Source organism: Carcharhinus amblyrhynchos, unplaced genomic scaffold (assembly GCF_965287045.1).
Source record: "Carcharhinus amblyrhynchos unplaced genomic scaffold, sCarAmb.v2.hapA chromosome_347, whole genome shotgun sequence".
NCBI classification, from domain to species: domain Eukaryota; kingdom Metazoa; phylum Chordata; class Chondrichthyes; order Carcharhiniformes; family Carcharhinidae; genus Carcharhinus; species Carcharhinus amblyrhynchos.
In genome coordinates, this window is record NW_027650087.1 from 48,969 (window position 1) to 76,883 (window position 27,915).

General features: G+C 51.7%; 2 protein-coding genes across 3 annotated transcripts; one reads left to right on the forward strand and one right to left on the reverse strand.

Annotated features, from left to right (window-relative positions):
- Window positions 1–1,414: 1,414 nt before the first annotated feature.
- Window positions 1,415–8,710, reverse strand: znrd2 (zinc ribbon domain containing 2). The gene is made up of 4 exons (XM_080183606.1): window positions 8,636–8,710; window positions 7,094–7,245; window positions 4,697–4,781; window positions 1,415–3,156 (listed from the first exon to the last, which is right to left on the reverse strand). The coding sequence occupies exons 1-4, from the start codon at window positions 8,649–8,651 to the stop codon at window positions 2,798–2,800; spliced, it is 612 nt and encodes a 203-aa protein (XP_080039732.1). The 5' UTR covers window positions 8,652–8,710; the 3' UTR covers window positions 1,415–2,797.
- A 1,108-nt stretch (window positions 8,711–9,818) lies between these two features.
- LOC145339217 (serine racemase-like) lies at window positions 9,819–27,230 on the forward strand. 2 transcript variants are annotated; one of them, XM_080183613.1, is made up of 7 exons: window positions 9,819–10,234; window positions 12,701–12,830; window positions 14,303–14,406; window positions 17,324–17,443; window positions 19,370–19,447; window positions 23,358–23,567; window positions 24,337–27,230. In XM_080183613.1, the coding sequence occupies exons 1-7, from the start codon at window positions 10,067–10,069 to the stop codon at window positions 24,529–24,531; spliced, it is 1,005 nt and encodes a 334-aa protein (XP_080039739.1). In that variant the 5' UTR covers window positions 9,819–10,066; the 3' UTR covers window positions 24,532–27,230. The 2 variants fall into 2 exon arrangements, with proteins under 2 accessions (XP_080039739.1, XP_080039737.1); XM_080183611.1 differs by having other exon boundaries at window positions 10,020–10,234; window positions 19,373–19,447.
- The last annotated feature ends 685 nt before the right edge of the window (window positions 27,231–27,915 follow it).

Below are 27,915 nucleotides of genomic sequence, written 5' to 3' on the forward strand. Positions count from 1 at the left end.
TCTCCCAGCTAACTTTTCTCTTAAAGGGATTCTGCTCCCAACTAATTTTGTTTTTAAAGGGTTTATTCTCCCTGCCAACTTTTTTTTAAAAGGGATCCTTCTCCCGAATTTTTTTTTCCGAGATTTTTCTAAAGTAGAAAAATAGTAGGTTTACATTAACACCGCAATGAAGTTACTGTGAAAATCCAAGTCTTTTCCCCCCCTGATTTTCACAGTAACTTCATTGCACAGTGGTGAGCACTGCTGCCCCACACCGCTAGGGTTCAATTCCAGCCCTGGAGTTTGCACATTCTCCCTGTGTCTGCGTGGGTTTCCTCCCACAGTCCAAAGATGTGCAGGTTAGGTGGATTGGCAATGCAGTTACTGTGAAAATTGGTAAGCTTTTTCCCGACTCCTGGCAATGCAGACAGTTCCCTGAGGAAGGGACAGTGCTCCAAAAGCTAGCGGATTTTGCTACCAAATAAACCTGTTGGACTTCAACCTGGTGTTGTGAGACTTCTCACTGTGTTTACCCCAGACCAGTGCTGGCATCTCCACATCATGCAGGCAGCACCAATTTAGGCACAGCAGGCTCCCACAGGCAGCAGTTGGGGTTGGTGGTGAGGAATGCTTTCTGTTTTGGAAGGGGAGTTGTTGAGTTGAAGGGTTACTTTTGACCAGGACATTACCTGGAAAGACTTCCCACTTACCCCTCTACATACATCATCCAAGCCTTAGGGTGTCTTTGAGAACTACAGTGCAGAAGGAGGCCATTCAATCTGCTGAGTCCACACTGACTCTTCCCAATAACCCTGTGCATTTAGCATGGCCAATCCACCTAACCTGCACATCTTTGGACACTAAGGGACAATTTAGCATGGCCAATCCCCCTAACCTACACATCTTTGGACACTAAGGGACAATTTAGCATGGCCAATCCCCCTAACCTACACATCTTTGGACACTAAGGGACAATTTAGTATGGCCAATCCACCCTAACCTACACATCTTTGGACACTAAGGGACAATTTAGCATGGCCAATCCACCCTAACCTACACATCTTTGGACTGTGGGAGGAAATGCATGCAGACACAGGGAGAATGTGCAAACTCCAGGGCTGGAATTGAACCTGCGTCTCTGGCAGTGTGGGGCAGCAATGCTCACCACTGTGCCATTGGGGGAAGGGGTTTAATGCCTCAATTCAGACGATGGCACGCCTGACAGAACAGCACTCCTCCTCCCAGTTAGCCCTTCATTTCTACCTGTTGATTGAACATGGGGGAATGATAATACATCTAGAATATCTTCAAACCTTTCCAGGGTCCATCTTCTTTGCCTGTGTGCCCCTCCTGGTAGGGAGGGCACATCTCAGCCCCCTCAAGGTACATATCCCTTTCTGGTATCCTCAAATTCACCAAGAAACCAGCCACATCAGAACAGCAAACTCAAATACTTTAATCACACAAACAAAAACACAAAAGCAACAACATTCTGGAAGTCTGGGAGAAGTGGAGGAAGGAGTGGACTCTCTCTGGTAGATACAGCAGATCCCTTCAATGGGCAGTCAGTTCAGCAAGCAGGGGGAAGGATTTATACAGCTGTGTCCAATGGATTTGAACTGGAAACCTCAACAAGAATCAGAATATCTATATTCATCCCCCATGGCCATCAAACACTCCCAGGACAGGTACAGCACAGGGTTAGATACAGAGTAAAGCTCCCTCTACACTGTCCCCATCAAACACTCCCAGGACAGGTACAGCACGGGGTTCGATACAGAGTAAAGCTCCCTCTACACTGTCCCCATCAAACACTCCCAGGACAGGTACAGCACGGGGTTCGATACAGAGTAAAGCTCCCTCTACACTGTCCCCCCATCAAACACTCCCAGGACAGGTACAGCACGGGGTTAGATACAGAGTAAAGCTCCCTCCACACTGTCCCCATCAAACACTCCCAGGACAGGTACAGCACGGGGTTAGATACAGAGTAAAGCTCCCTCTACACTGTCCCCATCAAACACTCCCAGGACAGGTACAGCACGGGGTTAGATACAGAGTAAAGCTCCCTCTACACTGTCCCCCCATCAAACACTCCCAGGACAGGGACAGCACGGGGTTAGATACAGAGTAAAGCTCCCTCCACACTGTCCCCCCATCAAACACTCCCAGGACAGGGACAGCATGGGGTTAGATACACAAAGGACAGGAGAGATTTTCATGCCTTCTGAACGAGTGGGTGCTGAACTCAGGATGTAGAGGTCAAAGGCCAGTGTCTAACTGAACTTCTAACTCCACATCTCCCCCCTTCCCTCCCCCAAATAACTTGACAAACTCTGAAAACATCTTTCCAACGGTATGGACAGGATGGCAGCAGCCAGGTCCTGGGTCGCCAACCTCTCAGGAGACCGCTTTGGCCCCAGAAACGTGAAGCTTAAACTGACAATGTAACAAAACCAAACCAGGAGGAAAGGGGGAGAGGGGGCAAGAATTTATTCTTTAATTTCAACGGTTGTGTTTTCTAAGCTTCCAACATGTGGGAGAGGCGGGAGACACAGTGAGGCTGTTGTTCTGAGTGGTGGATCCGGTAGGAATATATTAACAACCCTGCTCGCGTGTCCTGAAGCTGTGTGAACGCGGCTGATCGCTGAATTCCCCCCTCCCGTCAGTAACGTAGACTCCATTTGCTCTCAGACAGGGCGGTATTAAATATCGTGGAGCAGGTCAGAGGTTGGTGGTACGAGCTTGGAGACGGGTGCCGGAACCGATGGAATCTGCAGAGCTGCACCCCTCCTCACCACCCCCCCGGAGTGTGCGGCTACGCCAGACGCTTTAGGCTGTGGAGGGTGTCGGCACAGTCCCTGATCAGGACGCAGAGCTGTGAGCTGTACTCCACGCTGGACGCCCGCTCCAGCTCACTGCTGGCCCAGGCCAGCTTGCGTAGCACCGCCCGCTCGGCCTCCCGGTGGACAGGGGCACGCGGGGGGCCCGCGTCGCCCTCGGCCCGGGGCAGGGCAGGGGCAGGCGCGGCGGGAGCATGCGCAGCAGGGGGCATGGGGCAGGGGGTATCGGTGGAAAGTTCCAGGGTGGAGCAGCAGGGTAGCGGTGGGTCCTCGGGGCTGTTGAAAAGTCGCTGGCGCTCCCTCACTTGGGACAGGGCTGCCTGTGGGTTCAAAGCTGTGGGAGCAAAGAGAAGGTTAAAAATCAGGGATACTAGGAGTGACGTTCAAACATACACAAATGCAGCCCCCTCTCTGTAACAGCAAAGACAAGCAGCTCTCCACATCCTTCTACTGTAACATTCAGCCCATCGAGCCTGCTCTACCATTCAAATAGTGCAGGAAGATGGTGTGGAGATGGATCTATCTCCATATCCACCTCTATAACCCGCACCACCTCTATATCCACCTCCATATCCACCCATCATCTCCATATCCACCTCTACATCCCGTACCACCTCTGTATCCACCTCCATATCCACCCATCATCTCCGTATCCGCCTCTATATCTCGCACCACCCATCATCTCCACATCTGTATCCGCATCCATTTCCCGCGCCACCTCCGCATCCATTTCCCGCGCCACCTCCGCATCCATTTCCCGCGCCACCTCCGCATCCATTTCCCGCGCCACCTCCGCATCCATTTCCCGCGCCACCTCCGCATCCATTTCCCGCGCCACCTCCGCATTCTGCATCACCGCCATATCCACCTCTATATCCCACACCATTTCCACATCCTGCACCGCCTCCATATCCACCTTCACATCCTGCACCACCTCTGTATCCACCTCCATATTCACTTCTGTATCCACCTCCCCCACCCCCTCCACTATCTCCATATCCCCCTCCTCTCATCTCCAGAGGATTTTCACAGTAACATCATCTCACTGTTAGTGTAAGCCTACTTGTGACGCGAATAAGTAAATTTTTAAACTTTAAAGACTTATTGATATGGGGTCGATCTCCCTCCCTGGGCTCCCTTACCCAACTCTCCCCAAAAATGACTGTCGATCTTTGTCTTTCACTGAATGTAACATTTATTTATTAGTGTCACAAGTAGGTTTACATTAACACCACAATGAAGTTACTGTGAAAATCCTCCAGTCGCCACATTCCAGCGCCTGTCCGGGTTACACTGAGGGAGAATTTAGTACGGCCCAGTGCACCCTAACCAGCACGTCTTTCGGACTGTGGGAGGAAACAGGAGCACCCAGAGGAAACCCACGCAGACACAGGGAGAACGTACAAACTCCACACAGACAGTGACCCAAAGCCGGGAATCGAACCCGGGTCCCTGTCATTGTGAGGCAGCAGTGCTGCCCCTCAGGGGGAGGGGGCTTTTAATAACATGAGAATGACGGCAGCTCTGACAGTGCAGCACTCCCTCTGTACCGACACCTGGAGGGTTAGCCTGAAAGACGTACTGGTAACGGGGACTGGCCGTATGCTCCCTCAGTGTACCTGAACTGGTGCCGGAGTGTGGGTGACTCGGGGATTTTCACAGTAACTTTATTACAGTGTTAATGTAAGCCTAACACTAATCAATAAACTTAAACCTAAAACTGAATCTTTACGTTAGGCGCTCAGGGGTGGAGAGGGAGTGGAACCTTTCTTAAGGCAGTAGTGTCAGAGTGGGACAGCTACAGTGATGGCCAAGGGAGCGATTTTCAATCGAATGCAACAAACACCTCAGTGGGCGGACAGAGTCCTGCGTACCTGGGTTGTCCTTGTCCACATCGGAATCCAGCTCCTGGCAAGCGACACAATAGTTTTTCTGCTTCTTGTCTTGGAGGAGGACAGTCTGACGGGGAGAATGACAATCGGTGATAGTGTCAGCGAGACACCCAGTGCTGGACACAGGTCTGATACCCCTCCCCCCGCACCTCAACAAGTACCAGAACATCCCCCACAGCCCCTTCCATCAGAATTCTGGCTGCTATTCAGCACTACCTGCTGCTGGCTAGGGGGAAATCTCAAACAGCCAGCAAGGCTTTTCTGTGTAGTAACAATTCAGCACATTACAAAGGGGGCAGCAGGACAAGACTCAATGGTTGCTGATCGAGGGTGTTGGAAAAATTACTCCAGCTTTGTCTTTCTCGTTCACATTCTCTCTCTCACATACACAACACGCGCACTCTCTCTCACTACCCACCCCACCGCGCGCACTCTCCCCATTCTCGCGCCCACCCCCCCCCCGCGCACTCTCTTTCACACACACACACAAAGGAGTCACTCCCTCCGGGATATTTCACTCACAAATGGGGCAAAGGGGACTGAGGGGTGGAGGTGGTGCGTGCGTGGGCTGGCTGGGGAGGGAGATGGGAGACTTGCAAACTGGTAGGCAGGATAAACAGGTGTCAGGGCAGATGGTGCAGCTCCCTGGGAGCCACATCGACAAGCCCTCAGCTCCAGAAGCCCCAGGGTTAAACAAAGCCCCAGCTGCCACAGGGTCAGCCAGAGTGGGGGGTGAAGAGAGTGTGTGTCATCCCCTCCCCCACCATACCACACATCTGTTCCCATTTCCAATCAGCTGTGTCCAGTGATAAGAGCCATTGTAAACCTCCAACAAACAGCAGCTGTTGTAAAAGTCTTTCAAACACCCTCGCTTTCTACAGCGGGTTTAGTCCTGATTGTGACAGAGGATACAAGATCATCATCATACATTCCTTTCAGCAGGGTAAGGATCACTCACTGTGTAACTGTACACAGTCCCTGTTTATTCAGCAGGGTAAGGATCACTCACTGTGTAACTGTACACAGTCACTGTTTATTCAGCAGGGTAAGGATCACTCACTGTGTAACTGTACACAGTCCCTGTTTATTCAGCAGGGTAAGGATCACTCACTGTGTAACTGTACACAGTCACTGTTTATTCAGCAGGGTAAGGATCACTCACTGTGTAACTGTACACAGTCCCTGTTTATTCAGCAGGGTAAGGATCACTCACTGTGTAACTGTACACAGTCACTGTTTATTCAGCAGGGTAAGGATCACTCACTGTGTAACTGTACACAGTCCCTGTTTATTCAGCAGGGTAAGGATCACTCACTGTGTAACTGTACAGAGTCACTGTTTATTCAGCAGGGTAAGGATCACTCACTGTGTAACTGTACAGAGTCACTGTTTATTCAGCAGGGTAAGGATCACTCACTGTGTAACTGTACACAGTCCCTGTTTATTCAGCAGGGTAAGGATCACTCACTGTGTAACTGTACACAGTCCCTGTTTATTCAGCAGGGTAAGGATCACTCACTGTGTAACTGTACAGGGTCATTGTTTATTCAGCAGGGTAAAGATCACTCACTGTGTAACTGTACACAGTCCCTGTTTATTCAGCAGGGTAAGGATCACTCATTGACCCTGTACAGTTACACATTGTTTATTCAGCAGGGTAAGGATCACTCACTGTGTAACTGTACACAGTCCCTGTTTATTCAGCAGGGTAAGGATCACTCACTGTGTAACTGTACAGGGTCATTGTTTATTCAGCAGGGTAAAGATCACTCACTGTGTAACTGTACACAGTCCCTGTTTATTCAGCAGGGTAAGGATCACTCATTGACCCTGTACAGTTACACATTGTTTATTCAGCAGGGTAAGGATCACTCACTGTGTAACTGTACACAGTCCCTGTTTATTCAGCAGGGTAAGGATCACTCACTGTGTAACTGTACAGAGTCACTGTTTATTCAGCAGGGTAAGGATCACTCACTGTGTAACTGTACACAGTCCCTGTTTATTCAGCAGGGTAAGGATCACTCACTGTGTAACTGTACAGAGTCACTGTTTATTCAGCAGGGTAAGGATCACTCACTGTGTAACTGTACAGAGTCACTGTTTATTCAGCAGGGTAAGGATTGCTCACTGTGTAACTGTACACAGTCCCTGTTTATTCAACAGGGTAAGGATCGATCGCTCACTGTGTAACTGTACACAGTCACTGTTTATTCAGCAGGGTAAGGATCAATCGCTCACTGTGTAACTGTACAGAGTCACTGTTTATTCAGCAGGGTAAGGATCGATCGCTCACTGTGTAACTGTACAGAGTCACTGTTTATTCAGCAGGGTAAGGATCGCTCACTGTGTATACTCAGTAATACGGTTTATACTCACTCCACATTCTGGACAACTGTCTGCCAGCATCCTGTAACCTTTTAGCAGGTAATCCCCCATCAGTTTGGTGATCCTGTCCTGGCGTTCCCGGCGAGCCTCGATCACCTTGATCTCTGCCTCAGATGGTGGGGTCCACGTAAACTCCTCATCCCCTGCACAGGAAGAACCCACACACGTTACAGTCCACAGCCTTCGCTATCTTCCTCCGCAAGTGTGACGGGCAGATTAATAGAATCCCTACAGTGCAGGTAGAGGCCATTTGGCTCAACGTGCCTGCGCTAACAACAATCCTAGGCCCTACCCCACCCCCCCTAATTCCGTGCATTTATCCTGCTAATCCCCTTGATACTAAGGGCAATTTAACATGGTGTGGAGATGCTGGCGTTGGATTGGGGTGGGCACAGTAAGTCTCACAATAGCAGGTTAAAGTCCAACAGGTTTATTTGGAATCACGAGCTTTCGGAGCGCTGCTCCTTCATCAGGTGAGTGGAGAGTTGGATTCACAAACATGGCATATATAGACAGAGACACAATTGCAAGATAATGGTTGGAATGCGAGTCTTTTCAGGTAATCAATTCTTTACAGTACAGACAGTGCGAACATTCAGCATGGTCAGTGCACCCTAATCAGCACGTCTTTCAGACTGTGGGAGGAAACCAGAGCACCCGGAGGAAACCCACGCAGACACAGGGAGAACGTGCAGACTCCACACAGACAGTGACCCGAGCTGGGAATCGAACCCGGGTCCCTGGCGCTGTGAGACAGCAGTGTTAACCCACTGTGTCACGCGAGAACCTGTTTCTTTACCCTTCCCCCTAGGCGGAATGTTGCCACCCGTCACCCTTCCCCCTGGGGAGGGGGCGTCCCCCCCGTCACCCTTCCCCCTGGGGGAGGGGGGGGCCTCACCCTTCCCCCTGGGGGAGGGGGGGGCCCTCACCCTTCCCCCAGGGAGGAGGGGGGGGGCCCTCACCCTTCCCCCAGGGAGGAGGGGGGGGGCCCTCACCCTTCCCCCAGGGAGGGGGGGGGGCCTCACCCTTCCCCCAGGGAGGGGGGGGGCCCTCACCCTTCCCCCAGGGAGGGGGGGGAGCCTCACCCTTCCCCCAGGGAGGGGGGGGGCCCTCACCCTTCCCCCAGGGAGGGGGGGGGGCCTCACCCTTCCCCCTGGGGGAGGGGGGGGCCTCACCCTTCCCCCAGGGAGGAGGGGGGCTGGGCCTCACCCTTCCCCCAGGGAGGGGGCTGGGCCTCACCCTTCCCCCAGGGAGGGGGGGGGGCCTCACCCTTCCCCCAGGGAGGGGGGGCTGGGCCTCACCCTTCCCCCAGGGAGGGGGGGCTGGGCCTCACCCTTCCCCCAGGGGAGGGGAGGGGGCGTCCCCCCCGTCACCCCGGGAGGGAGCGTTAGCTCCTTATGCTTCATTTTGAGTGCAGGGTGTTACTCCCTCTCCCGCACCCTCTCCCTCTCCCTCTCCCTCACCCTCTCCCTCTCCCTCTCCCCCCGGGGTACGGGGTGTCACACCCTTCCCCTCATCCCCTGTCTCCATTACCGCTGTTTACGGCCATGCTGTCGCCGGTGTTCGGAAATGACGCAACGCCAGAACTGGGCGCCTGACCAATCGGAACGCCAGCGTCTGCCCCACGTGGTACTCTGCTCCGCCCCCGGAGCCGGAGAGCCCCTTGAGGAAAGCTGTCAGCGCAAGGGGGCGTGGCTACAGAGGTGGGGGCGGAGCTCCGGCGGCTGTAGGAAGCGGGGGCAGACGGTGCCGTTGGGAGGGCGGGCCCAGTGCGGCCGTTGGGAGGGCGGGCCCAGTGGGGCGCGTGAAGAGGCGGGGCCAGTGCGGCCGTTGGGAGGGCGGGCCCAGTGGGGCGCGTGAAGAGGCGGGGCCAGTGCGGCCGTTGGGAGGGCGGGCCCAGTGGGGCGCGTGAAGAGGCGGGGCCAGTGCGGCCGTTGGGAGGGCGGGCCCAGTGGGGCGCGTGAAGAGGCGGAGCCACTGCGGCCGGCCGCGCCGCCATTGGTGGCCGCCGCTCCGCTGCGCGGTTGCCGGGGTGACGCTGCGCCTCAGCGGACGGCCTGCACCCTGGCGCCCCCCCCGCGCGGCCATGTTAACCTGAGCCGGATATTCGGCAAAGGAAGGCATCACCCCATTCTTATTCCACTCTCTCTTTCTGTGACTGTATGACTCCCCTCTCGCCTGTCAGATACAATAACCTCACACAGGGAGGCCATTCCTCCCATCCCAGGAAAGGGGCTATCCCTGCCAAACCCCACCTCTCCAGCTCCTGATCCCCAGATTAATGACAGACTGGGGTGTTTGCTGAAATGTGATGAGGGTTTGTGCCTCTGATACCCTTTGTAAATCACAAATACCCTTCAATTAATCCCTTTATCCAGATTTTATCCATCAATTAAATCCCCCCTGTTAACAAATAAACCCCCAATCTATCCATTATTCCCCCCCCCGACTAAAATATCCCCTCCTCCCAACACAGTCACAAATTTCCACCGTACCCTCTGACATTACAATTCCATCCTTCCAGTTGGAAATCACAAATAAACCTCAATTAATCCACGCATCAATACTTTAAATCTATACCTTCCTGGTTACTGAATCCCACCCTTGAGGGAAGTAAGGTTTCCAATCCATACTCTGTTGGCACTTTCCTTTTATTAAATCCTCCCCCCACTCAACAAAGAACTTCCCAATTCTTCAAGCTAAAGTTTTCCCCGGCAACACACTCATCAACCTCCACCCCACCCTTCAACATTGCAATTCCGTCCTTCCTTTTCTGCGGTAGCTGGGACTGTACTCAATACTCCCAACCGCCATCTACCTTCTCTTTTCTCCAGTTCCTGCTTAATCTCCCTATTTCATACGGTGTGGAAGAACCCCATTGAGTTGGCACCCAAGCTTGAGAAACACCGGACCCCCCCCCCACCCCCCCCCCAAATCCCATTTGGCACCACTTGGTCCATAGCCATGTCATCCCAGCACTGTGTCTCTCTGGCTTGCGTCCAGAAGGCCCAAGCGGCCATCAGTGGCCTGGTGCACTTGACCCCCATCCTCACCAACTCCACCCTGGACAAGTGGGCTGAACGGAAGCTCTTCTTCAAGTGTGAAGTTTTACAAAAAACAGGATCTTTTAAGGTAGGACACCCATCAGACGTTGAACTGCCGATCTGACAAGCTCGGATACTTTGCGGAGGTGGAGGAAGGACGACGGGGGCTTAAGAAATAGAATTGAATGTGGGCTTCAAAACACCAAGGACACATTCAATCCCAATGGACCCAAACCCATTCCCGTTCACTCCCACTGTCCACAATCCCAATGGACCCAAACCCATTCCCGTTCACTCCCACTGTCCACAATGCTAATGGACCCAAACCCCCTTCCCGTTCACTCCCACTGTACACAATCCCAATGGACCCAAACCCATTCCAGTTCACTCCCACTGTACACAATCCCAATGGACCCAAACCCCTTCCCGTTCACTCCCACTGTACACAATCCCAATGGACCCAAACCCTTCCCGTTCACTCCCTCTGTACACAATCCCAATGGACCCAAACCCCCTTCCCGTTCACTCCCACTGTACACAATCCCAATGGACCCAAACCCCCTCCCCGTTCGCTCCCACTGTACGCAATCCCAATGAAACCAAACCCTTTCCCATTCATTCCCAATGTACACAATCCCAATGGACCCAAACCCATTCCCATTCACTCCCACTGTGCACAATCCCAATGGACCCAAACCCCTTCCCATTCCCTCCCACTGTACACAATCCCAATGAAACCAAACCCCTTCCCGTTCACCTCCACTGTACACAATCCCAATGGACTCCAAACCCCTTCCCATTCACTCCCACTGTACACAATCCCAATGGACTCCAAACCCCTTCCCATTCACTCCCACTGTACACAATCCCAATGGATTCCAAACCCTTCCCATTCACTCCCACTGTACACAATCCCAATGGACTCCAAACCCCTTTCCATTCACTCCCACTGTACACGATCCCAATGGACCCAAACCCCTTCCTGTTCAGTCCCACTGTACACAATCCCAATGGACCCAAACCCCTTCCCGTTCACTCCCAATGCACACAATCCCAATGGACCCAAACTCCTCCCTGTTCTCCTTCCTGTTCACTCCCAATAGACACAATCCCAGTGGCGGAGCAATGGGAATCAGGGTTGTTTGAGAGACTGGAAGTGGAGGAAAGCAAAGATAATTGAAGGTTATTGGAGGGGCCTTCAGAACTTACGGAGATAGGAAAGGTTATAGGGGCTGGAGGAGGTTACAGAGATAGGGACAGGGTGTAGGGGGCTGGAGGAGGTTACAGATATAGGGAGGGGGTGTAGGCAGCTGGAGGAGGTTACAGAGATAGGGAGGGGGGTGTAGGGGGCTGGAGGAGGTTACAGAGATAGGGGGTGTAGGGGGCTGGAGGAGGTTACAGAGATAGGGACGGGGTGTAGGGGGCTGGAGGAGGTTACAGAGATAGGGAGGGGGTGTAGGGGGCTGGAGGAGGTTACAGAGATAGGGAGGGGGTGTAGCGGGCTGGAGGAGGTTACAGAGATAGGGAGGGGGGTGTAGGGGGCTGGAGGAGGTTACAGAGATAGGGAGGGAGTGTAGGGGGCTGGAGAGGGTTACAGAGATAGGGAGGGGGTGTAGGGGGCTGGAGGAGGTTACAGAGATAGGGAGGGGGGTGTAGGGGGCTGGAGGAGGTTACAGAGATAGGGAGGGGGTGTAGGGGCTGGAGGAGGTTAGAGAAAGGGAGGGGGTGTAGGGGGCTGGAGGAGGTTACAGAGATAGGGAGGGGGGTGTAGGGGGCTGGAGGGGGTTACAGAGATAGGGAGGGGGGTGTAGGGGGCTGGAGGAGGTTACAGAGATAGGGAGGGGGGTGTAGGGGGCTGGAGGAGGTTACAGAGATAGGGAGGGGGTGTAGGGGCTGGAGGAGGTTAGAGAAAGGGAGGGGGTGTAGGGGGCTGGAGGAGGTTACAGAGATAGGGAGGGGGTGTAGGGGCTGGAGGAGGTTAGAGAAAGGGAGGGGGTGTAGGGGGCTGGAGGAGGTTACAGAGATAGGGAGGGGGGTGTAGGGGGCTGGAGGGGGTTACAGAGATAGGGAGGGGGGTGTAGGGGGCTGGAGGAGGTTACAGAGATAGGGAGGGGGGTGTAGGGGGCTGGAGGAGGTTACAGAGATAGGGAGGGGGTGTAGGGGGCTGGAGGAGGTTACAGAGATAGGGAGGGGGTGTAGGGGGCTGGAGGAGGTTACAGAGATAGGGAGGGGGTGTAGGGGCTGGAGGGGGTTACAGAGATAGGGAGGGGGTGTAGGGGCTGGAGGGGGTTACAGAGATAGGGAGGGGGTGTAGGGGGCTGGAGGAGGTTACAGAGATAGGGAGAAGGTGTAGGGGGCTGGAGGAGGTTACAGAGATAGGGAGGGGGTGTAAGGGGCTGGAGGGGGTTACAGAGATAGGGAAGGGGTGTAGGGGGCTGGAGGACGTTACAGAGATAGGGAGGGGGGGTAGGAGACGATGGAGAGAATTTTAAATTGAAGGCTGCAGTGGTTTTCTTTGTCCCACTGAGCGAATGAAGTTTGTCAATCCTTTCAGATCCGAGGAGCACTGAACGCGCTGTCCGACCTGTCCAAGAGGAGGGAAAGTGGTGAGGAGGTTCGAGCAGTGGTGACACACAGCAGCGGCAATCACGGCCAGGCCCTGGCCATGGCTGCTCGAATGCAAGGTAGAGAACTCCATCCCCACCAGTACTGTACCCCAGTGTTACACAGCGACAGATCTGTCCCCACCAGTACTGTACCCCAGTGTTATACAGTGACAGACCCGTCCCCACCAGTACTGTACCCCAGTGTTATACAGCGACAGATCCGTCCCCACCTGTACTGTACCCCAGTGTTATACAGTGACAGACCCGTCCCCACCAGTACTGTACCCCAGTGTTATACAGTGACAGACCCGTCCCCACCAGTACTGTACCCCAGTGTTACACAGCGACAGATCCGTCCCCACCAGTACTGTACCCCAGTGTTATACAGTGACAGACTCATCCCCACCAGTACTGTACCCCAGTGTTATACAGTGACAGACCCGTCCCCACCAGTACTGTACCCCAGTGTTATACAGTGACAGACTCATCCCCACCAGTACTGTACCCCAGTGTTATACAGTGACAGACCCGTCCCCACCAGTACTGTACCCCAGTGTTATACAGTGACAGACCCGTCCCCACCAGTACTGTACCCCAGTGTTATACAGCGACAGACCCGTCCCCACCAGTACTGTACCCCAGTGTTATACAGTGACAGACCCGTCCCCACCAGTACTGTACCCCAGTGTTATACAGGGACAGACCCGTCCCCACCAGTACTGTACCCCAGTGTTATACAGCGACAGACCTGTCCCCACCAGTACTGTACCCCAGTGTTATACAGTGACAGACCCGTCCCCACCAGTACTGTACCCCAGTGTTATACAGTGACAGACCCATCCCCACCAGTACTGTACCCCAGTGTTATACAGCGACAGACCCGTCCCCACCAGTACTGTACCCCAGTGTTATACAGTGACAGACCCATCCCCACCAGTACTGTACCCCAGTGTTATACAGTGACAGAACCGTCCCCACCAGTACTGTACCCCAGTGTTATACAGTGACAGACCCGTCCCCACCAGTACTGTACCCCAGTGTTATACAGTGACAGACCCGTCCCCATCAGTACTGTACCCCAGTGTTATACAGTGACAGACCCGTCCCCACCAGTACTGTACCCCAGTGTTATACAGTGACAGACCCGTCCCCACCAGTACTGTACCCCAGTGTTATACAGTGACAGACCCGTCCCCACCAGTACTGTACCCCAGTGTTATACAGTGACAGACCCGTCCCCATCAGTACTGTACCCCAGTGTTATACAGTGACAGACCCGTCCCCATCAGTACCGTACCCCAGTGTTATACAGTGACAGACCCGTCCCCACCAGTACTGTACCCCAGTGTTATACAGTGACAGACCCGTCCCCACCAGTACTGTACCCCAGTGTTATACAGTGAATGAACAGGTCTTTCTGAAAACTGTGAACCTTCAGCAGCCTCGGTCAGATGCTGTGTGATGTTTGACTTCAGCCTGGAGTTGAAGGTGCTCTCATAGATCCCTTTGAATGAACCCTGTATAAGTGTGTGTCTTTTGAACTGTTTCAGGGATCCCCTGCTATGTGGTCGTACCCCGAACAGCCCCACAGTGCAAGAAGGCTGCCATACTGGAATATGGGGCACACGTAGTGGAGTGCGAGCCCACCGACCAGGTAAGGCATTACCAGCTGGTGGGGAGAGGGGTGCGGAGAGAGCGAGAGAGAGAGATGGTTAGCACTGCTGCCTCACAGCCCAAGGCACCTGAGATCAATTCGCATCTTGGGTCACTGTCTGTGCGGAATCTGCACTTTCCCCCATGTCTGTGTGGGTTTCCTCCAGGTGCTCTGGTTTCCTCCCACAGTCTGAAAGACATGCTGGTTAGGTGGATTGGCCACGTTAAATTGGCCCTGAGTGTACTCAGACAAGAGCCAGAGTGTGGTGGCACAATGGGTTAGCACTGATGCCTCACGGTGCAAGGGACCCGGGTTCGATTCCAGCTTGGGTCACTGCCTGCACAGAGTCTGCATCTTCTCCCTGTGTCTGCATGGGTTTCCTCCGGGATCTCTGGTTTCCTCCCTCACTGCCTGTGTGGAGTCTGCACCTTCTCCCCGTGTCTGCGTGGGTTTCCTCCGGGAGCTCTGGTTTCCTCCCTCACTGTCTGTGTGGAGTCTGCACGTTCTCCCTGTGTCTGTGTGGGTTTCCTCCCACAGTCCAGAGATGTGCTGGTTAGGTGGATTGGCCATGCTAAATTGCCCCTTAGTGTCAGGTGGGACTAGATAGGGTAAATGCAAACGGTTGTGCGGATAGGATCGTGGTGGAATTGTGGTCAGTACAGACTCGATGGGCCAAATGGCTGCCTCCTGCAGTGCAGGGATGCTCTGATTCAAACCTGCGGCCTAGGGGCCCACATGAGGTCCATCAGAGTTCTGAGTGCAGCCCAGGAGAAGTTTTATTGACTGTTGCCCACGTGTAAAGTGGCCACATTCCAGAGGTGTAGTTTTTTTGTGACCGGTGTGATTGAAGTGATCCACACATAAAGCACGGACAAGTGAAGCGAGGTGCATGCTGATTGCTCACAGCATTGACTGTGAGAGCAGGGAGCCCCTTCTGTGTCCAAAGTGGCAATATTCCTTTTGTTTTACCATTGGAGTTGATGACAGTCATTCAGCTGCAGGACATGGACATCACTGGCCAGCATTTACTGCCCATCTCTGGTTGTCTGAGGGCAGTTGAGAATCAACCACATTGCTGTGGCTCTGGAGTTACATGTAGGCCAGACCGTGTAAGGAGAGCAGATTTCTCCCCTGAAGGGCATTAGTTTATTTGATTGATTTTTGTCACAAGTATTGGGATACAGTGAAAAGTATTGTTTGTTGCACGCTAAACAGACAAAGTATACCATTCATAGAGAAGGGAAGGAGAGGGTGCAGAATGTAGTGTTACAGTCACAGCGAGGGTGTAGAGAAAGATCAGCTTAATGTGAGGCAGCTCCATTCAAAAGTCTGACAGCAGCAGGGAAGAAGCTGTTCTTGAGTCAGTTGGTACGTGACCTCAGACTTTTGTATTTTTTCCCGATGGAAGAAGGTGGAAGAGAGAATGTCCGGGGTGCGTGGGGTCCTTGATTATGCTGGCTGCTTTTCCCCGAGACAGTGGGAAGCGGAGGCAGAGTTGGTGGATGGAACCAGATGGGTTTCTCTGACAATGGGTCATCAGTGGAATCTTAATCCCAGATGTTTTTTATTGAATTCAAATTCCCATCTGCTGTGGTGGGATTCGAACCCAGGTCCCCCAGATCATTAGCTGATTTTCTGGATTAATAGTCTAGCGATAATACCACTGGCCATCATCTCCCCCACATTAAGAGACCTGGGTTCGATTCCCGGCTTGGGTCACTGTATGTGTGGATTCTACCCCCGTGTCTGTGTGGGTTTCCTCCGGGTTCTCCGGATTCCTCCCACAGTCCAAAAGATGTGCGGGGTTAGGTGGATTGGCCATGCTAAAATTGTACCTTAGTGTCCCGGGATATGTAGGTTAGAGGGATTAGCAGAGTAAATGTGTGGGGTTATGGGGTGGGAGGGGCCTGGGTAGGATTATTGTCAGTGCAGATTCAATGAGCCGAATGGCCTCCTTCTGCACTGTAGGGATTCTATGAATGATTAAGCGTTTCCTGTAACTTGTTTAGAAATATTCAGCGTGTATTAAATGTATTTAATCTTATCCATAGGGTCACGGTGAACAAGCCTGATTCTAATCTTGCGGCCCACTGAGATGAAGGAGGGCCACTCATTCAACCCACTCACCAGCCTATCTTGCCCATCACTATCCCAACTCCACCTATAACATTCTCCCCCACTCCCCCCGTGGGAGCGAGTCCCACGTTCTCCCCCACTCCCCTCGCGGGAGCGAGTCCCACATTCTCCCCCACTCCCCCCGCGGGAGCGAGTCCCACGTTCTCCCCCACTCCCCCCGCGGGAGCGAGTCCCACGTTCTCCCCCACTCCCCCCGCGGGAGCAAGTCCCACGTTCTCCCCCACTCCCCCCGCGGGAGCGAGTCCCACATTCTCCCCCACTCCCGCCGCGGGAGCGAGTCCCACGTTCTCCCCCACTCCCCCCGCGGGAGCGAGTCCCACGTTCTCCCCCACTCCCCCCACGGGAGCGAGTCCCACGTTCTCCCCCACTCCCCCCACGGGAGCGAGTCCCACATTCTCCCCCACTCCCCCCCGCGGGAGCGAGTCCCACACTCTCCCCCACTCCCCCCCACGGGAGCGAGTCCCACATTCTCCCCCACTCCCCCCCACGGGAGCGAGTCCCACACTCTCCCCCACTCCCTGGGTAAAGAAGTTTCTCCCGAATTCCCCAGCTCGGTTTATTAGCGATTGGCCAGAATAAAGTACCCTGAATGTTGGGAATTTGAAACAAAAACAGCAAAGTCCGGAAACACTCATTCATTTCAAGGTCTCAGTCCGGTCACTCCCCCAGTCTGGACCTTACTGGAGGCAAGCGGCCAACTCCTGTCATCCTTTCCTGATGGGTATCATCTCTCAGTTCTAGTCAATTAATTTGTGTTGTGTTTCCATTCTTGTCCTCCTAGTCCCGAGTGGAAACTGCGTCCAGGATTGTTCAGGAAACCCAAGGAATTCTGATCCATTCCAATCAGGATGCCCTTGTGATCGCGGGCCAGGGCACCATTGGATTGGAGATCTTGCAGCAGGTAATTGTACAGGGCGTTGGTGAGACCACACCTGGAGTATTGTGTACAGTTTTGGTCTCCTTATCTGAGGAAGGATGTTCCTTGCTATAGAGGGAGCACAGCGAAGGTTTACCAGGCTGATTCCTGGGATGGCAGGTCTGTCGTATGAGGAGAGACTAAGTGGGTTAGGATTGTGTTCGTTGGAGTTCAGAAGAGTGAGAAGGGATCTCGCAGGCCCAGTGGGGTGGCACAGTGGGTTAGCGCTGCTGCCTCACTGCGCCAGGGACCCGGGTTTGATTCCCAGCTTGGGTCACTGTCTGTGAGGAATCTGCGCATTTTCCCCATGTCTGTGTGGGTTTCCTCTGGGTGCTCCAGTTTCTTCCCACAATTCATAATGCTAGTTAGGTGCTAAATTTTCCCTCAGTGTAACCTGAACAGGCACCGGAGTGTGGCGACTAGGGGATTTTGACAGTAACTTCATTGCAGTGTTAATGTAAGCCTGACTTGTGACGCTAATCAATAAACGTATAAACTTTTTTAAACTCTTGTCCATCCCTATCAATTAGCCTCCCAACAGGCTGACACGTTAGTCATTAGGCAAGAGAATCATAGAATCTTAGAATGCAAAAGGTGACCATTCAGCCCATCGAGGCTGTGCTGGCTCCTTGTACACCAATCCAGTCAGTTCCATCCCCCAACCTGTTCCACCACCATTCCCTGTGAGTTTTTTACCTCCGAACGCCTATCCAGTTTCCTGTTGAAATCATTCATTGTCTCCACGTGATCAGTGAGTTGCAGGTTGTTACCCCCTCCCTGTGTAAAATAATTCTTCCTCACAGCCCCCCCTAGCCTTCCCTTGCTCAAAACCATCAATCTGTCCCCCCAAGCCCTCCCACCCTCCCCAGTCCTTGTACCGTCATTAGGGGGAAGCGATGGCCTGGTGGTGTTATCACTAGACTATTAATTCAGAAACTCAGCTAATGTTCTGTGGGACCCGGGTTCAAATCCCACCACGACAGATGGTGAAATTTGAGTTCAATAAAAAAATCTGGAATTAGGAGTCTACTGATGACCCATTGTCGGAAAAACCCATCTGGTTCCCTTTAGAGAAGGAAATCTGCCGTCCTTACCCGGTCTGGCCTACGTGTGACTCTAGAGCCACAGCGATGTGGTTGACTCTCAACTGCCCCTCCAAGGGGCAACTAGGGATGGGCAATAAATGCTGGCCCAGCCAGCGATACCCGTGTCCCAGGAATAAATAAAAAGAAACCCAACGAGAATAGCTTTTCTTTATCCATCTTAACTAAAGCTGTCATCACCTTGTCCACCTCTATCTCCCTTGATCTCCTTCTCTCCAAGGGGGAACAACCCCTAACTCCTCCGATTCCTCACCTTCGAGTTAAAGCTTCCTCATCCCTGGAACCATTCTGGGTAAATCTCTCTCCGCACTCCCTCGCTCGCGCTCTCTTTCTCTCTCTCGAAGTGTGTGGGTAAAACTGAAATGCAACTACTGTAGTTTATTAATTAGTGTCATGAGCAGGCTTATATTCACACTGCATTGAAGTTACTGTGTAAATCCCCCTAGTCGCCACACTCTAGCACAATTTAGCACAGCCAATGCGCCCTAACCAGCACTTCTTTCAAACTGGTGGGAGGAAACCCACACAGATACGGGGGAGAATGTGCAGGCTCTGCACAGAGAGATCCCAAACACTTTGCCACACTCATTTGAGGTGAGGAAGACCGCCAGTGGTGGAGAAATGTTGGCCCAGAGACATCTGTTTCTCCCAAGCACTTGCCACCCGCCATCTCTCGAATAAGTCACATACTGTATCTCAAGTGCCTGTGTTGCCAGTGCTATATTCTGCTTCACCAGCCCATCAGCTGCAGTACCATGCCTCTTCCCCCAGGCCCTCCCTGACAGTAAGCTGTTGGTCCTGTGCCAAGCAGGTCCCAGATGTGGAGGCAGTGGTGGTACCCGTTGGCGGAGGAGGAATGCTGGCAGGAATTGCCGTCGCTATCAAGGTAGGACCTTTTTGATTTGATTTATTATTGTCACATGTACTGGGATACGGTGAAAAGTATTGTTTCTTATGTGCTATATAGAGTACATGGGGGAGAAGGAAAGGAGAGGGTGCAAAATGTAGTGTTACAGTCATAGCTAAGGTGTAGAGAAAGATCAACTTAATATTTGATTTATTATTGTCACATGTATCGGGATACAGTGAAAAGTATTGTTTCCTGCGCACTATACAGACAAAGCATACCATTCATAGAGAAGGAAAGGAGAGAGCGCAGAATGTAGTGTTACAGTCATAGCTAGGGTGTAGAGAAAGATCAACTTGATATTTGATATATTATTGTCACATTTATAGCATACAGTGTAAAGTATCGTTTCTTGTGCGCTATACAGACAAAGCATACCATTCGTAGGGAAGGAAAGGAGAGGGTGCAGAAAGTAGTGTTACAGTCACAGCTCGGGTGCCGAGAAAGATCAGCTCAATATAAAAGTTTAAGTTATTTATTAGTATCACAAGTAGGCTTACATTAACACCTCAGTGAAGTTATTGTGAAAATCCCCCTGCCGCCACACTCCAGCCCCTGTTCAGGTACATAAGAACATAAGAAATAGGAGCAGGAGTAGGCCATCTAGCCCTTCGAGCCTGCCCCGCCATTCAATAAGATCATGGCTGATCTGTCGTGGCTCAGTTCCACTTTCCCGCCCTCTCCCCATAACCCTTAATCCCCTCTCTTATCAAGAACCCATCAACCCGCTTCTTAAAAATATTTAGCGAGGCAGCCTCCACCACTTCAACGGGCAGAGAATTCCAGAGATTCACCACCCTTTGAGTGAAGAAGTTCCTCCTCAACTCCGTTCTAAACCGCCTCCCCTTTATCTTGAGGCTGTGCCCCCTAGTCCTACTGTCTTTTTTGAGCTGGAAGAGTCTCTCCACCTCTATCCTATCCATCCCATTCATCATCTTATACGTCTCAATGAGATCTCCCCTCATTCTTCTAAACTCTAACGAGTACAAGCCTAGTTTATTCAGCCTCTCCTCATAGCTCAATCCCCTCAACTCCGGTATCAGCCTAGTAAACCTCCTCTGCACTCCCTCCAGGGCCAAAATATCCTTGTGCAGGTGCGGTGCCCAAAACTGCACACAGTACTCCAGCTGCGGCCTCATCAATGCCCTATACAGCCGCAGCAAGACCTCCCTACTTTTATATTCAATCCCCCTCGCTATGAAGGCCAGCATCCCATTCGCCTTCCTGATCACCTGCAAACTGGGTTTTTGCGACTCATGCACAAGGACCCCGAGGTCCCTCTGCACCGTCGCCTGCTGCAGTTTTTCGCCACGTAAGTAATAGTCCTTCCTACCATTCTTCCTACCAAAGTGGACCACCTCACACTTGCCAACATTAAATTCCATTTGCCATTTCCTGGCCCATTTGCCCAGCGTATCTAGATCCTTCTGCAGACTCTCCACACCCTCCGCACAATTTGCCTTTCCCCCAGTCTTGGTGTCATCAGCAAATTTCGACACCCTGCACTCGGTTCCCTCCTCCAGATCATCTATATAAATGGTAAATAGCTGAGGCCCCAGCACCGACCCCTGGGGCACCCCACTAGTCACCAACCGCCAATCCGAATAGCACCCATTGACCCCCACTCTCTGTCTCCTATTTGACAACCAATCCTCTATCCACGCTAACACCCTACCCCCAACTCCATGTCCCCTGACCTTCTGCAATAACCTCTTGTGAGGTACCTTGTCAAACGCCTTCTGAAAATCCAGAAAGACCACATCCACCGGCTCTCCTCTATCCACTGCCCTAGACATATCCTCATAGAACTCCAGTAAATTTGTCAGACACGACTTCCCTTTAATGAAACCGTGTTGCGTCTGCCCTATCAAGCAATTCCCTTCAAGATGCCTCGCAATTTCCTCCTTAATGACGGATTCTAACATTTTACCTACCACAGACGTTAAACTAACCGGCCTATAATTCCCCGCCTTTTGCCTGGCACCCTTAAACAACGGCGTAACATTAGCCGTTTTCCAATCTTCCGGCACTTCCCCGGAATCCAGCGACGTCTGGAAAATAACCACCAAGGCATCCACTATAACCTCCGCCATTTCTTTCAGAACCCTCGGATGCATTCCATCCGGTCCTGGGGACTTGGCCACAATCAGCCCCTCCAGTCTGTCGAGCACCACCTCTCTAGTAACAGTAATGTCATTAAGACCCTCCAGTCCTACCACCTTTCCATCGCTAACACCCGGCAAATTATTCACGTCCTCCTCCGTGAAGACAGAAACAAAAAAGTTATTCAAGACCTTAGCCATATCCCCATCCCCTACCACTAGCTCCCCTTTCTCATCCTGTAAAGGACCAACGTTCACCCTAGCCAGCCTCTTCCTTTTTATATATTTATAAAAACTCTTGCTATCCTTTTTTATATTAAGTGCTAGCCCAGCTTCATAGCTTCTCCTACCCTCCTTTATCAACTTCTTTGTCAATCTTTGTTGACATTTAAACCTTTCCCAATCCTCTTCTCGCCCACTGCTCTTAGCTACTCTAAATTCCTCCGCTTTTAATTTAACACTTTCCTTCACCTCCTTCGTTATCCACAGCTAGGGATAATTTAGCACGGCCAATCTGCCTTAACTAGCACATTTTTCAGACTATGGGAGAAAACCGGAGCACCCGGAGGAAACCCATGCAGACGTGGGGGAGAACATGCAGACTCCACACAGACGGTGTGGGAATCGAACCCAGGGCTCTGGCGCTGTGAGGCAGCAATGCTAACCATTGTGCCACTGTGCTGCCTATAGATAGGACCATTCAAAAGTCTAATGGCAGCAGGGAAGAAGCTGTTCTTGAGTCGGCTGATACATGTTCTCAGACTCTTGTATCTTTTTCCCAACGGAATAATGTGGAAGAGAATATATCTGAGATATGTGAGGCCCTTAAATATGCTGGCTGCTTTTCCCGAGGCAGCGGGAAGTGTAGACAGAGTCAATGGATGGCAGGCTGGTTTACGTGATGGATTGGCTACATTCACAACCCTTTGTAGTTCCTTGCAGTCTTGGACAGAGCAGGAGCCATAGCAAGCTGTGATACAACCAGAAAAGATGCTTTCTAGGGTGCATCTGTAAAAGTTGGCAAGAGTTGTAGTGGACATGCCAAATTTCTTTGCCTTCTGGGAAAGTAGAGGCGTTGGTGGGGCTTTCTTAACTATAGCATCGATGTGGAGGGACCAGGACGGGTTGCTGGTGATCTGAACACCTGAAAATGTGAAGCTTTCGATTAATTCCACTTCATCCCAGTTGATGTAGACAGGGGCATGTCCTCCTTTACGCTTCCTGAAGTCGATGAGAATCTCCTTCGTTTTGTTGACATCGAGGGAGAGATTATTGTCGCCGCACCAGTTCACCAGATTCTCGATCTCATTCCTGTACTCTGTCTCGTCATTGTTTGAAATCCGATCCACTGTGGTGGTGTTGTCAGCAAACATGAAAATTGCATTGGAGGGGAATTTAGTGCGCACTCATAGGTGTACAAAGAGTACAGTAGGGGGTTGAGAACGTAGCCTTGTGGGACACTGGTGTTGAGGATGATCATGGAGGAGGTGTTGTTGCCTATCCTTACTGATTGTGGTCTGTGGGTTAGAAAGTTCAGGATCCAGTCACAGAGGGAGGTACTGAGGCCCAGGCCACGGAGTTTTGAGATGAATTTCGTAGGAATAATGATGTTGAAGGCTGAGCTACAGTCAATAAATAGGAGCTTGACATAGCTGACCATCTGCGTTGTACACAGGGAGAGTTGGAGCCAGTAATTGGGAATGTGTTATATTCATAAACGCAAGCTGTGTTACATTAGACCACACACTCAAACCTCCCTCCCGCTCCCGCCTGCCCGTCCTCCCTAGGCCCAGCGTCCACAGGTCAAGATCTATGCGGCGGAACCAGAGAATGCGGATGACTGTTACCGTTCCAAGCAAGCTGGCCACCTGATCCCCAATGCCAGCCCCCCTGTGACAGTGGCAGATGCAGTGAAGACCAGCATTGGTGAGCAGACCTGGCCCATCATCAGAGACCTAGTGGATGATGTGTTCACTGTCAGTGAAGAGGAAATTAAGGTACTTTGCCCTCACCCCACTGTACATCGAATTTCAGCCCTGAGTTTAGTTGCACTGTTTGTATATCGCCCCCACTCCACATCCCCCACCACTAATTCCGTGACTGACGTTGAGATGGACCACCCTCTGTTACCCCACGCAGTGCCACATAGAATCCCCACAGTGCAGGAGGAAGCCATTCAGCCCATTGGGTCTGCACCGACCACACTCAGGCCCTATTCCTATAGCCCTGCTAATCCCCTGACATGAGGGTCAATTTAGCACAGCAAATCCACTTAACCCTCACGCACATCTTTGGACACTAAGGGGCAATTTAGCATGGCCAATCTACCTAACCTGCACATCTTTGGACACTAAGGGGCAATTTAGTATGGCCAATCCACCTAACCTGCACATCTTTGGACACTAAGGGGCAATTTAGTATGGCCAATTCACCTAACCTGCACATCTTTGGACACTAAGGGGCAATTTAGCATGGCCAATCTACCTAACCCGCACGTCTTTGGACACTAAGGGGCAATTTAGTATGGCCAATTCACCTAACCTACACATCTTTGGACTGTGGGAGGAAACCGGAGCGCCCAGAGGAAACCCACGCAGACACGGGGAGAATGTACAAATTCCACACAGACAGTGACCCGACGTCAGGAATGGAACCTGGGTCCCTGGGCGCTGTGAGGCAGCAGTGCTAACCCACTGTGCTGCCTGCCAAAGGGATGTCCTGAGGAAGTGGTGGTTTCTGTACAAATGCCGCTCTTTTCTTTCACAGCGAGCTACACGGCTGACGTGGGAGCGAGTGAAGCTGGTGATCGAGCCCACTGCTGGCCTGGGTGTGGCGGTGGTCCTCTCCAGCCGCTTCCGAGACCTCCCAGGCTCCCTCCGCAACGTCTGCGTGGTGCTGTGCGGTGGCAACGTGGACTTGGATGCCCTGGACTGGCTCCACGGGGGGCAGGTCACCAAGTGACCCCCTGGGGCGAAAGCTGGGCTGGACAGAGGTGGCGGCAAAGCGGGCTTCATCAAAAAGCATGCCATTGTAGTGTTGGGATAATTAGTAGGAAAATCAATGGGGGAATATTGAGATTCTGATTAATGGAAGCAAAATAAATTAATTGTATAATTGTGTTTAATTGTATCTGGGTGGAGAGAATTCATTGAGGTTTAATTTGATCGCTTCTGAAGAAACTCCTACCCCTTTCAGGAGTTATCCCCATTATTAGTTTGTTTAACCTTTTGAATAAGTTGGCAATTTGTCCCCCTTCTTTGTTGCTCTTAGCTCTGATGAAAGGTCATCCAGACTCAAAACGTTGGCTCTCTTCTCTCCCCACCGATGCTGTCAGGCCCACTGAGATTTTCCAGCATTTTCTGTTTTTATTTCAGATTCCAACATCGCAGTACTTTGCTTTTAGCCCTTTGTTTCCAAGTTGATTAGTACACTCATAAACAGGCTTGCTCATGCCTCGGCATTGAGACCTGTCATCCAGAGGTGGTAGGACCTTCCAGTGGAGAGCTCACTCCTCAGGGACCCTCCTCTTAATCATTGGGGACTTGGAGTGGAGGGTGTCATGTACAGCAATCCCATTCATAGAAATTAGAAGCAGGAGGAAGCTGTTCGGCCCTTCAAACCTCCTCTGCCATTCATTTTGATCATGGCTGATCATCAAATTCAATATCTGATCTCCCCCCTTCCCCCATCATATCCCTTTAGCCCCAAGGCTATATCTAATTCCTTCTAGAAATCACACAACATTTTGGCCTCAATTACTGAATTCCACAGATTCACCACACTCTGGATGAAGACATTTCTCCTCACCCTTGTCCTAAAAGGTTTACTCCTTATCCTCAAACTATGCCCCCTAGTTCTGGACTCCCCCCACCATCGGGAACATTCTTTCTGAATTTATCCTAAGAAAACAAGCCACAGTATAAGGGCAAGGCATCACAAGGGCAACAAGGAAGATGGTTGTGGAGGGTCAGTCATCTCAGTCCCAGGACATCTCTGCAGGAGTCCCTCAGGGTAGTGTCTTAGGCCCAACAATCTTCAGCTGCTTCATCAATGACCTACTCTCTGTCATAAGGTTAGAAGTGGGGATGTTCGCTAATGATTGCACAATGTTCAGTTCCATTCATGACTCCTCAGACACGGGAACAGTCCATGTCCCAATGCAGCAAGATCTGGACAATATCCAGGCTTGGGCTGACAAGTGGCAAATAACAACTGCCAGACACTGACCGTCACCAATAAGAGACAATCTAACCACTGCCCCTTAACATTCAATGGTGTAACTGAATCCCCCACTGTCAACATCCTTGGGGTTACCATTGACCAGAAACTCAACTGGACCCACCACATTAACACAGTGGCTACAAGAGCAGGTCAGAGAGTAGGAATCCTGCAGAGAGTAACTCACCTCCTGACTCCCCTCAAAGCCTGTCCACTGGGAATCCTGCGGAGAGTAACTCACCTCCTGACTCCCCCCAAAGCCTGTCCACTGGGAATCCTGTGGAGAGTAACTCACCTCCTGACTCCCCCCCCAAAGCCTGTCCACTGGGAATCCTGCAGAGAGTAACTCACCTCCTGACTCCCCCCCAAAGCCTGTCCACTGGGAATCCTGCGGAGAGTAACTCACCTCCTGACTCCCCCCAAAGCCTGCCCACTGGGAATCCTGCGGAGAGTAACTCACCTCCTGACTCCCTGCAAAGCCTGTCCACCGTCTACAAGGACTCAGGTCAGGGGTGTGATGGAATACTGCCCACTCGCCTGGATAGGTGCGGCTCCCAACAACAGTCAAGAAGCTCGACACCATCCAGGACAAAGCAGCCCCGCTTGATTGGTACCACATCCACAAACACTCACTCCCTCCACCACCGACGCTCAGTGACAGCCGTGTGTACCATCTACAAGATGCACTGCAGCGACTCACCAAAGATCCTTAGACAGCACCTTCCAAACCCATGACCACTTCCTTCTGGAAGGACAAGGGACAGCAGACACATGGGGAACACCACCACCTGCAAGTTCCCCTCCAAGCCGCTCACCATCCTGACTTGGAAATATATCGGCCGTTCCTTCACAGTCACTGGGTCAAAATCCTGGAATTCCCTCCCTAATGGCATTGTGGGTCAACCCACAGCACGTGGACTGCAGCAATTCAAGAAGGCAGCTCACCACCACCTTCTCAAGGGGCAACTAGGGATGGGCAATAAATGCTGGGCCCAGCCAGTGACGCCTATGTCTCAGGAATGAATTTAAAAAAAAAGGGTTGGACATGAATCAAACAAAAAGTGGCAGAGCAAGAGGAAAAGGGACATGTCTCCCTGTCTGACCCCAAAAACTGTGCAAATTTTATACATTTCTATGAGATCCCCTCTCTTCTAAACTCCAGTGAATATAATCCTAACTGACGTAGTCTCTCCGCATATGACAGACCTGCCATCTCAGGAATCAGCCTGGTAAACATTTGCCGCACTTTTTCTATAGCAAGGACATCCTTCCTCAGATAAGGAGACCAAAACTGCACTCAGTACTCCAGGTGTGGCCTCACCAACGCCTGTAAAATTGCAGCAAAACATCCCTATCCCTATACTCAAATCCTCTCTCTATGAAGGCCATTTATCTCCTTCGCTGCCTGCTACACAAGAGGTTGCATACTCTAAGGACTCACATAAGAACATAAGAAATAGGAGCAGGAGTAGGCCATCTAGCCCTTCGAGCCTGCCCCGCCATTCAATAAGATCATGGCTAATCAGTTCCACTTTCCCGCTCTCTCCCCATAACCCTTAATTCCCTTGTCTGTCAAAAACCTATCTACCCGTGACTTAAATATATTTAGCGAGATAGCCTCCACCACTTCAACGGGCAGAGAATGCCTTGCAAGATGCCTGTGTCTTTTGCGGCCTTGTAGAGCTCTGTGGAGCACGCATGTATATGCTACGGGCGTTTGCACCCTCTGCTTAATTTTCTTAGGAGCTCTTCAAATGAGTTTTGTTTGCACATCACCTCTATGTTCCTGATGCGGGGAAGGGAGACGGGGTTACAACCAAGGACCTCCTTGTAAGTCTGCTCCAGGCCAACATACAGTTGCATCATCAGCCCTGGAAACAACATGTTAATTTGATTTAACATTCCTTTTAATGTTTTCTTCTTGCACAGCCTCGTTCAGGGACTGTTAAATTGTTTATTTGTTGTTTAATTTATTTTTTTATTGATTAAATTACAAAAGGATTGAGGCATCTGAAGCTGGATTGGTGGTTGAGTTTGACAGTGTATGCTTGTAATCTTCCATTCTGTCAATAAATGTCTGACTCTTTAAAGGTGGATTCCAGGGCTATCCTTCACCCACTGGCTTTC

What these genes read in the sequence shown, in the direction of transcription:
- LOC145339217 (XM_080183613.1), top strand. Translation starts at nt 10,067, where the DNA reads ATGTCATCCCAGCACTGTGTCTCTCTGGCTTGCGTCCAGAAGGCCCAA. An exon ending in CATGGCTGCTCGAATGCAAG is followed by an intron (nt 12,831 to 14,302) that starts GTAGAGAACTCC and finishes GAACTGTTTCAG; the next exon opens with GGATCCCCTGCTATGTGGTC. An exon ending in GATTGGAGATCTTGCAGCAG is followed by an intron (nt 17,444 to 19,369) that starts GTAATTGTACAG and finishes TCCTGTGCCAAG; the next exon opens with CAGGTCCCAGATGTGGAGGC.
- znrd2 (XM_080183606.1), bottom strand. An exon ending in ACAGTTGTCCAGAATGTGGA is followed by an intron (nt 4,782 to 7,093) that starts GTGAGTATAAAC and finishes TCTCCCCGTCAG; the next exon opens with ACTGTCCTCCTCCAAGACAA. An exon ending in TGTGGACAAGGACAACCCAG is followed by an intron (nt 3,157 to 4,696) that starts GTACGCAGGACT and finishes TTGCTCCCACAG; the next exon opens with CTTTGAACCCACAGGCAGCC.